This window comes from Musa acuminata, chromosome BXJ1-7, assembly GCF_036884655.1.
Source record: "Musa acuminata AAA Group cultivar baxijiao chromosome BXJ1-7, Cavendish_Baxijiao_AAA, whole genome shotgun sequence".
NCBI classification, from domain to species: Eukaryota; Viridiplantae; Streptophyta; class Magnoliopsida; order Zingiberales; family Musaceae; genus Musa; species Musa acuminata.
In genome coordinates this window covers 912,473-924,995 of record NC_088333.1, presented here as the reverse complement: position 1 = coordinate 924,995, position 12,523 = coordinate 912,473, and the positions used below count along the sequence as shown (strand labels likewise).

General features: G+C 36.8%; 1 protein-coding gene across 3 annotated transcripts; it reads left to right on the top strand.

Annotated features, from left to right (window-relative positions):
• The first annotated feature begins 1,409 nt into the window (after window positions 1-1,409).
• On the top strand, window positions 1,410-11,039 carry LOC135583152 (nuclear transcription factor Y subunit A-7-like). 3 transcript variants are annotated; one of them, XM_065190458.1, is made up of 6 exons: window positions 1,410-1,543; window positions 3,812-4,038; window positions 6,486-6,634; window positions 7,435-7,506; window positions 7,669-7,833; window positions 10,693-11,039. In XM_065190458.1, the coding sequence occupies exons 2-6, from the start codon at window positions 4,011-4,013 to the stop codon at window positions 10,852-10,854; spliced, it is 576 nt and encodes a 191-aa protein (XP_065046530.1). In that variant the 5' UTR covers window positions 1,410-1,543; window positions 3,812-4,010; the 3' UTR covers window positions 10,855-11,039. The 3 variants fall into 3 exon arrangements, with proteins under 3 accessions (XP_065046530.1, XP_065046528.1, XP_065046529.1); XM_065190456.1 differs by lacking the exon at window positions 10,693-11,039 and adding an exon at window positions 9,079-9,677; XM_065190457.1 differs by lacking the exon at window positions 10,693-11,039 and adding an exon at window positions 9,079-9,677 and having other exon boundaries at window positions 3,790-4,038.
• Window positions 11,040-12,523: the final 1,484 nt, after the last annotated feature.

Here is a 12,523-nt window from a genome sequence, read left to right as displayed (position 1 = left end):
GTAATGCTGTGAGAGTCTATCAACACTAGAATAAAGTGGAGTATAATGATTGCATGGATTTAATAATTGCCTAGGAAAGTCTGAAAGGGCTGTATGGTGCTGATCTTTTTTTAATGAATGAACTGCACAGTAATTCCGTAAGGTTCGATCAACACCATACTATAGTGGAGTATAATGATGGCATGAGTTTATCAGTTGTTTGATTCGAGTGTTTACTTTTATGTGATTATGACCTTGTGAATATATTTCTTCAGAATTTTGGTACACACTTATTAGTCAGTATGGTTGAGCCCATGCAAAAAAAAAAAAAAAAGAATTTGTATTGTGTAAAAACAACTCTTTTATTTCTGTTTCTTTTGAGATCATCTTGGTTTGTGTGTTGTTGCAACATTGATATGTCTTAGGTTTGAATTGTGTAAAAGCATCTTATATGTAACTTAATATTATGTTAATTAAGCAGATTAATTTCTCTGAGGAATGATCCTGTTCCATTTCTCAGTTGTGAATGGTGGTTTTAATTGTCTACAGCTTTATGATATCATCTTATGCTGCATTAGCACATGACCAAGTCCTAGAAGCATCACTTAGCACAATAAATTCATCGATCAATAAATCATCATCACTTAGCACAATAAACTCATCAATCAATAATTTTTAAGTTTTTAAATGCATCCAATTAGTCAATTTCTAAATTATAAGGGAAAGATTTGTCATTTGGAGGGACATTGGATCGTTTATGTTTTTTTTTTTTCTGATTTATTTAGAATCGAATGGCGATTTTAATTTGAAGTTTTATATTACAAATGCAGAATCTCAAACCCAATTCTAATTCGATTCGAAGCTGCCAAGTTACTGATTCAATTCTTGATTGGTTTGATTCTAAGCCTATGTGCATAGTCGTAAGCATAAATACTTCACAAACGGTCAACTACAAAAGCTTCATAGTGATCTTTTCGCTTTCACGCATATGATGCTCGATCTTAAGTCTGACGAAGGTAACACAAGAACAAGGAGTCGATCGTGATTTTAATGAAGTCAGAGGTAAAATAATCATTTCACGTGGAAACGATGTTATTTGAGAATTTTTTTTTAAGTTGAGCCGATAAAAATTATTATTATTATTATTATTATATATATATATATATATGTATATATATATATATATGTATATATATATATATACATATATATATATACATACATATATATATACATATATATATATACATATATATATACATATATATATATATACATATATATATATATACATATACATATATATATACATACATATATATATATATATACATACATATATATATATATATATATATATATATATATATATATATATATATATATATATATATATATATATATATGCACACGCTTCTCTTTTTGTCATCAACACGAAATCGAGGTGGATAAAATGGCGTGAGGCGGCGTACTTCTTTGCTGAGATAGAGAGAGGAGGAATCGTTCTCGAAGTTCTCAAACCCTTTCCATACCTTGGCGCGCGCGACGAGGACAAGCGATATAGGTATGCGACAAACGAGGAAATTCGCAATCAAATCGATACCTTTCGGATCTAGGGTTCCCTAATTCGCTCCTCCGATCTTGTTTCTTGAGCGCCGTCGCTGTTGTTTGCGTCTTTTCCGCGTCGGTTTGATTCCCGACGGCTCCCTAGGAAAACATAACTGCCGAATTGTTGGTCCCGAATTATCCTAGGGCTTCTGGGTTTTGTTTCCTTGCTGGTGTAGACGCGTTTCGGGTTCGTGGTTCTCGTGTAGATTTCCCTATTTGGGTGATATTGGAGTTTGTTTGTTTGCATTTTGTGTGCGTTAGGGTTTCTTGGTATTGCGTTGGAAGGCCAAGTTGAAACTTTCTGTCAGGTCCTCTCTCGCAAGAATTGCCTTTCCGTGGAATATTATTTAGTAGAAAGGTTGATATCGAGAATTCATTCGAGAATGTTCACTTTGTTTGCGAGGATGCTACTGTAATCTTGGTAATTGAACGTTCACTTGGAATGTCGTCCATTCTCTGTTACACGATTAGGATGCATTTCTCCAGATAGCGATCTTGTTCATTGTTGCGAGCTCTTAAATTGCTGTTTTAGACAGTAAGCCTGATTTCCCAATTCCCCCTTCATGGTGAATTCTCGTTTCTTTGTTCTGTTACACCAATTCGGAAAGTGCAATTTTTTTTAAGTCCAATTTTTTGAAATGGAGAATTGCTCCTTTTGAAAGGCCATTTTTTGGTCATTGGTTGTTTTCGTTCCTTCTTGGTTCCATATTCTTTACACACACATTCACTTATTAAAGACTATATTGATAACCTTCTCTTAGTATTTTCATCAAGTCTTGATTGCAGCCATTTGATCTTTGATTTCAAAATATCCCTACAGTTTCCGTGTCTATCAGAAGGGTGCAGTAGCAGTATAACACGTGGTATGCTGAACTATACCACCTGTTTAGTTGAATAAAACACCAAGAAAATAAACTAAATGCTACTGTAATGGTATCTAGCTGTATGGTTCAGAACCGGTACTTGGCCTTTTTGATCGACATCTTACGTTGATTACCTTCCCACTGCTCTTCATTTCTGGGTGGCCTTTTTGATCGAGTTATGAATTTCATTTTGCTTTTTATCTTATCTAAATATTGTTTCTCAAATTTCAGCTTTGTTGCCATATTTCATGAGTTCAACTTGATGTCAACTTTATGCTACATTTGTTACTGGACAATCTATATCTTCAATCACAAATATTTTCTTTGATTGCCTTGCACTATTAAACTAACTTCAACCTGGATAAGTTCATTTATATTCTCCTTAATGTGGTGCATTGTAAAAAAGTTATTTACTTTCTCATCTTGAAAGATCTAGTATTTTGGCTATCTTTGTTTCTATATGTCCATTAACACAGTCGAGTGCCACATTAAGGGAACTAACTTGAGACTGTATCCTTTGTTTAGATCTGAGCCTTGCCTAACTTATTTAGGGCATCTTTCTTTCTACCTTTTTATTGAAGATACAGAGGAATAATATGGAAAGAAATGTCCAGTAGTTTTCCACTTGCGGGGCTGTTTAACTTTTGTAGTGATATTTTACTTGATGATTTAGACATCTTGAACCTTGTTTTTTGTGGTTGTTTTTGTTGCTGCTTTTTAATCAGTGACTGTTGAGAATTGCTTATGATTGGATTTTAGATTTAAAATAAATCTAATATATAAATTTTCTGTATCATATAGCATAAGATTGCATTGTTATTTCTGGTCATGGTAAACTATATGATGTTATTATATGGGGAAAAAGCAGTACAACACGGATTATCAGTAGGATATTCTTTTCCTTTGAGCATATTTGTTGCTAGTAATGAGAGTGGGAAAATTGAGACCTCTGTCATATCCATGGAGTGAATGTGAAAGAAGACAAACAAATTTGTGTTTGAAATAATTTGCACTCTCATTGTTGGTTGTTTGGATATACAGAAAAATCCCAGCAGAATTCCATAAACACAAACAACCCTATATTTTTTTAAAGCTTTGTAATTTCTTTTTTTTGCTCCTTTTCGTTTCTTTGAATACCAATTGCTGAGTCAATACTTGATATTTGATACTTGTGAACTCATTTTATTTTATCTGATCTGCCATCGCTGATGTTGACTACGTATTGTGATTAAAAAATTTATACTTTAAATTTCTAATAATATAACCCTCACTATAGTTGTGGTTTTCAATGTTCTTTATTTTTCTTGTTTTTGCTTATTGAGTTTGCACTTGTGATCAGCCATTTGTGGTTGGCATTTCAGGACTGAAGTTTTCATGATCATACGACAAACATTTCATGCTCTCTGTTGGGAACCTGCAAGGGAAGGTTATTTTTGAGTTTGGACAAACATAATAGTCGCTGGTGTCATGAGCATGCTTGCTTACGCTTCATTTTGAGAGTGGCTTTGGATTCAACCTTTCTTTAGTTCCAATTGCCAACTGAGAAGACTTGCACAAATCATGACTTCTTCAGTTCAAAGCTTATCTGGTAATTATCTCTTTCCATTATTGATATTTGTTTTTATATATTAAATGTTATGCATATTGGTAAATTTCTATTAAGCACAAACAACTTGTAGTTGCTGATGCATAGAAACCATGATTTGATACTTCTAGTATTGCCACTTTTATACTAAGCTATTCAATGTGTAAGTGGTCAAAAAGGATCTTGTTTTATAGTTGGGAACTGAGCAGATTTTGGGTTTCTAGGTTGTCATAACTGAATTGGTGCTTAGTGAAGTAGGGTAAAAGCTCTGACACCAAATTTGATGCAGGTTGGAAGCTTTGATATTGGGCAAACTTTGATATCAAATCTGATATAGGATGAGTTTGGGAGGAACAAAGGATTTTTTGTGAGAATAGCGAAAGGAAAAGAAATAGGAAGTGAAAGATATTAATCAGTAATCTATGCTTTGTGTTACTTAAATATTTTGTTTTCTTTCTTCAAAGATCGGTTAACATTTTAAAAGATTTGAGATTAGCAAGATTATCCATATTTAAGTTCCGTTGGTCTAAATGCTTAATGGATCCTAATATGTTTTCAGTTATGTAATTTTGTTCAATTTTATTTTCTACTGGTTGAAACCTTCCTGACAATCTCAACAAATTTTGTTAGCTTTGGTGGTCCTCATGTTGTTGAATGGGCTTTGGTATTCACTAACATGCACTGTAGGGAATCTTTGAGGGATTGCTTGATATGTAAATAGTAAAAAAACATATTTGTTTTAAGTTTTGACAATTCTAGGATTTCTATCTTGGGCTGATTTATGGATTATTGTACCATCAAAAGCTAAGTCTGTCTTAGTTGTGGTAAGCAAGACTTCAAGTTCTGATCGTACTTTTTTTTTTGCTTTCTATTTTTCCAGTAAATACCAGGCAGCACAGTTGGTATACTGGCCGGTAATACCTGTATTGTCTTGATCCAGCCAATTGGCAAAACTATTATCAGACTCTTAAAGTCACTTGGAATGGAGATCTATAATTATGGTTTGTGAGGATTTGTGTCAATTTGACTTTAATATAGTTTATGTGCTGAAAAAGCTATTATTAGTTTGCAGCCTTTGATTGTTCTATTTGGAACTCATTTTTAAGCTGTTGAAAAGTTTGAGGAGCTAAAGGATTCATGTGACATTTTTTGTCCTTTTCCTTTTTTATCCTAAGAACCTGCAGGTAATAGACATTTTCCAAAAAGAAAAATACATTATGATTGACATTCTCATCTATTACCACAGTTAGTCATTATTTGTTTCACTTTATTACTCTTTCTTGTAAGTTGAATTGTCATCAACCATTGGCAAGATATGATTGGAATTTATTGCCAAGAACTTACTTTTTTCAAGGGTAGGACACCTCTAAGAGAATAGAGGAGAGAGAAGATGAGAAGAGGTGTTGATAGGAAATATTGATAGAGAAGATGAGAATAGACGGATCGAGATAAAATATACAGGGAATAGATTTGATAAAACAATGATTAGAACACCTTTATGTATAGGCTTTAACCCTTTCTCTCTCTTGTTTCTAAACAGCGACTTAATAATAGCTAGAGTTTACATGCATGTAAGGGAAGCTTATACAATATCTTTTTTTCAAACAGGACTCTAGAACTTCCAGAACACAAGTCTAAATTGGAAAATAACTGCTCTAAACTATATCATACCCATTTCAGGATCTTATACTTTAACTTGAGACTAGATAAGACTTTGTAGGCCAAGGATTGAAATATCGTACCATGCCGGAGTTTCGACATTCGCTCAGTACGGTACTATATACCAAGCGGTATACTGTTCGATATATATATATATAATAAAATAAAAATTCGGTGACGTCGCCTCTCTCTTCTCCCCACGGGCTCGGCGACGTCGCCAAAATCTTATATATATATATATATATATATATATATATATATATATACCGGTAACAGGCGGTCTGTGTATCGGTCTACCGACGGACTGGTACGTACCGCTCGTATCGGACGATATTATTCGAAATTGAAGACCTTGCTGTAGGCCTTCCAAAATTTGACAATACAATGATAATCCTAGTTCAAGTAGGACTTGTATTCCTTGTTAGCTAGGAAGGCTAGTTAGGATTTAGTAAGTTCTTGAACTTGGTTCAATTAAATTTTGATCATCTTCTAACTTGGTCGGGATATCGGTAACTGATGGGCCTTAGCACTATGGGGTCCTATGAACATTAGGGCTGGCTCATCTAGGCTATTAAGTTCTGGTTTTTCTGGTGTGTTTTTAACTGATGAAGAGGTCTTCAAGTTGTTGAAATTTTGCTTTGTTACTTATTTAATCCATCCTCATTTTCTGCTACATTGGTTGTTAGATACTTAGATTTGTTCTTTTTTTAACGTTTACCTCAACTAACTCTTTTCTGGGTTTGACATCTAGTTGGCTTTATATGTTTGTTTTATGGTCCTATGTTTTCCAGATAACAGTGAACCTGATGAACAGCATGAGCAGGCACAATCTGAGAACCAACAGCAGCCCTATGGTGCTGCAAGCTTGCAGTCTGGCATAGCAACACCTTTGCTTGGGTACATGATGCCCGCTGGTCAGTTCGAAGTGGGACAGACTATGGTAAATGTTCTTGTAACTGTAATCTTGTGCAAATTCTCTTGGTCCCATCATTTGTGTATGGTCATGTGCCATGAAGAACCTGTTATTTTTCCTTCTATTATGTCAAAAAGTTTGACACCAGGTTCATGACCTTATTGCTTCTGCATCTTACACAGGTCTAAATTGACTATTAGGTTATGTTTCGTCTTTCATGTAAAGAAGTTATTTATTATTTATATTTATATTTGAAGTCATAAAACATGAGCCAGAATTTTGCAGGTCATCATTTTGGACTCCATTCTTATGCTTCTGAGAAAAAAAATCAAGACTACCAACTCTAGCTTAACCTAGGAATTTTTATCTAGAGTCGGTTAGCCAATTGATGTAAATAAACAAAGTATAAGGTGAATCTTGCATTTTTTAAGTTCAAAATTCAGAAGCTGTCTAGTCTTCCTGGTGAGGTATCTTCTTTGTTATATCATGTACACACATATACTCGGGTGACAGGCAGGAAAATAATGTATATTATGTGGGAAGCCCTAGAGTATTATAACTGTTAGCTAAGTTATAGACAGTTTGCTGACCAATTAAATTAGCAATAAAGTGGTCTTGAGTCTGTTGATGCTGGTCAGTGGATTAGGTAGACAAGATTTGGACGGTGACCTTTTCCAGGGTAGAATACATTAATATACTTCAATTCAAGGCAATTTTTGCCTAACTTCTATGCTTTGTTAGTGGTGGGAACACTATGAATTGAATTCAAAATCACATGGTGCTGAACTGGCTTGGCTAAATGTTTCTTTAAAAATCTTCTGTGGCAGGCTCCAACACCTTACCCATATGTGGATCCTTACTACGGTGGTATTTTTGCAGCTTATGGTGGACAACATGTGGTACATTTTATCCTAGTTAAACATACATGCTTTTCTGTTATTTGAATATCAAACACTGATGGCAAGGAGCTAACCGGTGCCTATATCTTCATCTCAGTATGGTGTAATATTTTGTTGATTATCTTTTATTTTCTTACCTTGAAAATTTTCAATTATTTTTAGATTCATCCACAACTAATTGGAGTGAATCATTCTGGGGTGCCATTGCCAACTGATGCAGTTGAAGAACCTGTTTATGTTAATGCAAAACAGTATCATGGTATATTAAGGCGTCGACAGTCTCGAGCAAAAGCTGAATCAGAAAATAAGTTAGCAAAACTTCGTAAGGTGCGTAGCTTCTGAATATACTATGACTTGCTAGGTAACTTGGAGTGTATTGTTTAGTTAGCATAGATTTTGTTTTCTAGTGGGCTGAATAAACTAATCATTCACCTATTTCTGCTTTGAAATTGAACCAAATTGGCTTGACTCAGGCTCGACCTAGCTTGAGTTAAATCAAGTGGGTGCCTGGCCTACCCAGCACCCGGGGCATGCCCGGTTGAAGTCGCCCACCCAGCCCACTTATCGGGCACTCGGGCCTTGTCTCACCTCACCTAGGTGCCTCCACGAGCGTTTGAGCACCCACTGGCTTCCTTGAGCTACCTATGACCATGGAGTTATTATGTCTTTCAATTTTCTTAAAAATCACCACTTTATGTTATTAGGATTCGATTCATTTTAATGATATTCTATAGCATTTAAGTGTTGTCTTTTAAAATGTTCATAAAATTGTTTGTCAACATGCTAGATAATATAGTCAAACGATCAGGGTCTCTGAGTTTCCATATTTGATTGATCATATATTTTCTTTTACCATTGGTCTGGACAAATTTATCCTAAAACAATAGTCAATACGAATAATATAGGTTCAAAATTTTTTCATGCTTGAGTTTTTAACTTGTTTATATAAAAGGTTGGAATGCATGTATATCTTTGGAATAATATAGGTCTTCTGATGGAAATCAAAACACTCTATGGGTGGACTCTTTTTTGTATCACATCAAAACACCATATTTAACCTCTCCAATTAATTAGAAAGCCCACTTTTTTGTATTACATCAAGGAAATTTCCAAACAAGTTGGTATGCTGCCCGCATACAAACTTTGTATCATCAGAATTTTCTTTGGTTTTGTCTTGTTTGCCGAATGAGTGACCTCACATGCAGTCTCGATGTCTCTGTGAGACACCTGCCCAGTAGAAGACATTAATACCTTGAATCTTTTCTCAGGAGGTGTAGTTAATAGACTGAACTCAAAAGTTTCTAGATTCCTTAACCTTCAAGGTGAGGGCAACAAGACAGATTATGTTGATATCATTTGTATCTCATCCTGCCTGGTTTATTTGGGACATTGCTGTACTTGCCTTTTCATTATGATTAGTGAACAAACCTAACATTCATTAGTCATTAAATTGTTTGTGCTTGCACAAATATGGACAAATCCGTGCTTAAAATGATGTTGTTTCTTGAATATATTTTCGTTACTAACTGCAAATATATTTTATAACCATGGTATACCATGCTGACTCTACAGCCCTATCTGCATGAATCTCGTCACTTGCATGCTTTGAGAAGAGCTAGAGGATGTGGAGGTAGATTTCTTAATTCGAAGTTAGAAGCAAACCAACAGAATGAGTCCAAAGGAAATCAATTGAACGAGATTGCCGCAAATGACAAGGCCCAATCTTCTGACATTCCAGGTTCCGGTAAGTGTCCCATTAACCAGGAGAATACTACTAAGCTCTCCGGCAATAGAGCAGAATCGACCAGGGTTCTAGTTTGTGAAAAGACACCACTGGACATTGAATCAAAGCCAACGCCCTAATTTACTTGTTCAGAGACCAGATTTGCTGAATGTTGGTAAGGACAGTGTTTCTGTACAGTATCTTCCAGGATTACCAGCCAGCGTAGGTGTAGAGTCAAACCGCAAGAGCTTTAATTAATCTGAACTGTAGCTTTGGTGATCGGTGTGCTCTTAGGAGAGTTTGATGATGTAAGTTAGGAACGTCATGGGATCATGTAAAGATTCTACTTCCTCGGGTGTTTTTTGGTAGGTTCTTGATAAAAGCAAATGTTTGGTGAGAGAACATCTGATAATTTTGATTCTCTCTATGAATGTTGTTCTTGCAGACACTATAGGAGTTAATGTTTGTGTGATGGAAGATAAATAGAACAAAAAATAAAGGGGAATCCTTTATCCATTACGGAGAAGGATGCAATGCCTGATCGTTGGACATGATTTGATCCGTAATCTATAGAATAATTATGGTCATCTTACCGAGTATGCTTTTAAGAACTACGGACCGGACGATGTATTTTAGTGGCCTCTACAAGGTACATATTGTTGTAGATTGTTGAGAAACCTGTTGCAACTTTCATATGATGCATTAGAATGCCCTGTCTGGTGTTCTCTTTCCCTCTGCCAAGCTCCATTTTCTTCCATGTCAAGACTTGAGCCTAGGTGAAATTTTTTTTTGCGGATCTTAATCAGATTGGGCTTGGAAATGGTTGGGAATCGGATGGGTTTCATGGCTAAATTTTATGAGTGTTTTGGGATTTTTTTTTTTAAATAATGTTCTTTGAATAAGAGAGTCCTTTTCAATAATCACAATGATCATCACAAGTGATGATCATGTATGATTTTTTTTTTGGGGGGTTAAAGTTGTGTCCAAGAAAGTCCTTTTCAATAATCATAATGATCATCACTTGTTATGTTATTCATAATGATCATCACTTGTCCAAGAAACTCTAAATCTTGTCTCAGCCTCCAATCAATTCTCTACTTGCATCCAACTAAATTTTCTTGCTTTTTCTCTAATATCATGTTGGATAAAGCACAAATCAACTCGGAAGCTGGTGAACAAGTCCTAATCAATTCTAAGCTCTTGGGTTATGATAAAATCCTTAGGCAAATGATTCAGATTTGTAGGCATCCTTTTGGAATCATAGTGCCCAGTGGTCATAACATGAATCTCATAAGATTATGTAGAGGACAGGTTTCTGGCTATGGGACTCCCTCCTCTTCTGGTATGCTTCTTCTATTTACCTAAAGCGAGGCGCTCTTATGAATTTGCATCTAGTGTTTTATATTATTTATCTAAAGAAAGGTGCCCTTATCGATGTTATTCTGATACATAATATTGTACAGTTTATAGGTGCTGCTGTTATGCACACACAGATCGATGTTGTCGCCAAGTCCATGAAACGTGCAAATGCATCGGCCTGCCTGTTGGGCCTGAGAGAGAGGAGCATCACACACCATTCTGATCTGCACTCCGTTGATCAGGAAAGAGAGAATAGACGACCGTGACCATTGGACAGGTTTTGCTAGTTAATGGATCATCTAGATGTGCGTGCAACACACAGGAAGATCGACTTGCTCTGCCACAAAAGTTTGCACATGTTTCACCAACAACAGATCAGATGGAGATCGTCAAATGCCTCTTTTAGTCTTGATGGAGAGTGGGTTAGATCATTTATATTACCCCCTTTTAGTGTTTTCGGTTTATACGCTTTAAAAAATTACATTAACATTTTATATATTTACGAAAGTAAAATATATAGATTTATTTATCTTAACGATATTAGTTTTATCGATGAAAATAAAAAAGGTAAAAAATATAATTTTAATGCTCCGTGGTGGACGACATCGGTGGTGACAGATGACGATGTCGCTGGTGTCGATGTCGACATAGTTGCCTAGCGACCTCATCGTGACATCACCCGCCTCATCACGATGCCACCCGCCTCGACGAGGAGCACGCTGTCGACCTCATCGTTGCCTGCCCTGCATCGCTTTACATCTACGTCCGCATCGACACAAATGGTGGTGGTGGTGGTCGTAGCATCTATGGCGAAGACGGTAGCCGCCTCGTCATTGACTCATCGAGCGAATCCTAGTCTCGACCTCTCTCGCTTTGTATATATGTCGATGTCAACACAGTTATCAAGCAGCAAAAGAGTTGCTTGGCATCTATACAAGTATCGATGCAAATATCGAGCAGCCCTTTTCGCTGTTTGACAATTACGTCGACGCCGACATAGATGTAAAGGGGGAGGGGAGGGGTCAAGGTTGGGATCAGCCCAATGGGTCAACAGCGAGGTGGTCACCGTTGTTGCCATAGACATCATGGTGGCCACCACTATCTGCGTTAATGTCGATGCAATTACCTTAGCATCGAGGCAGATGTAGAGCAACATGAGACGAACGGGCATCATCACAAACATCTATTTAGCTGTTCTCTGCTTAAAGATGTTCTTCTCCCAAGCCTTGTGGCTCACAACATGAGACAAACATGATTACCAGTGGCTGTCCACATGTTGGGAGCTCGTTTTGCATTGAACTCCAACTGATTTGACTCTATAATAATCTGATGCAACCCCCTATAATTAAAGGGAGTGGCACTTCTTCAAAGGTGTGGGGTGGGGGGTGGGGGGTGGGGGGGGGGGGGACAGCCCCACATTATTCCTCCTCCTCCTCTCTTCCTTTCATCCCAGTCTCTTGTTGCCCAAGCTATCAGTTGTACTGCCATGTCCTTTGTGATAGCTATCGCTTTCATATCCTTACCCTCGATCTTTGCCAACTAGCAAAGTATTACATCACCCCAGCTGATTGGTGTCAATCTGTGCGAGGATGAGAGAGACGGAGAGAGGACTTGAATGCATCAAAATCCTGAAGTCATTATCAGCAGCACTCTTGTTGGATCTCTAATCATGAATCCATGCATGCAGTAAACAGTACTCCATGACTCTTAATCATGGTTCCTAGTTCCATGCAAAGCTCGATTGATGTCTTCCATCCATGATCACTATCATCCTTCGAAGGTTTATGGAGAAGAGCAGTAGCACTTGCATCTGCAGTTCAAATCAACGGAGAAACAACACAGATGTGTGAGGTGTGGGAAGCACGCAAAGGCAGAAAGCATGCATGCCGAAGAACACGCGCGCGCGGCGCTCGGCTGTGGGCGTCCACCACCACC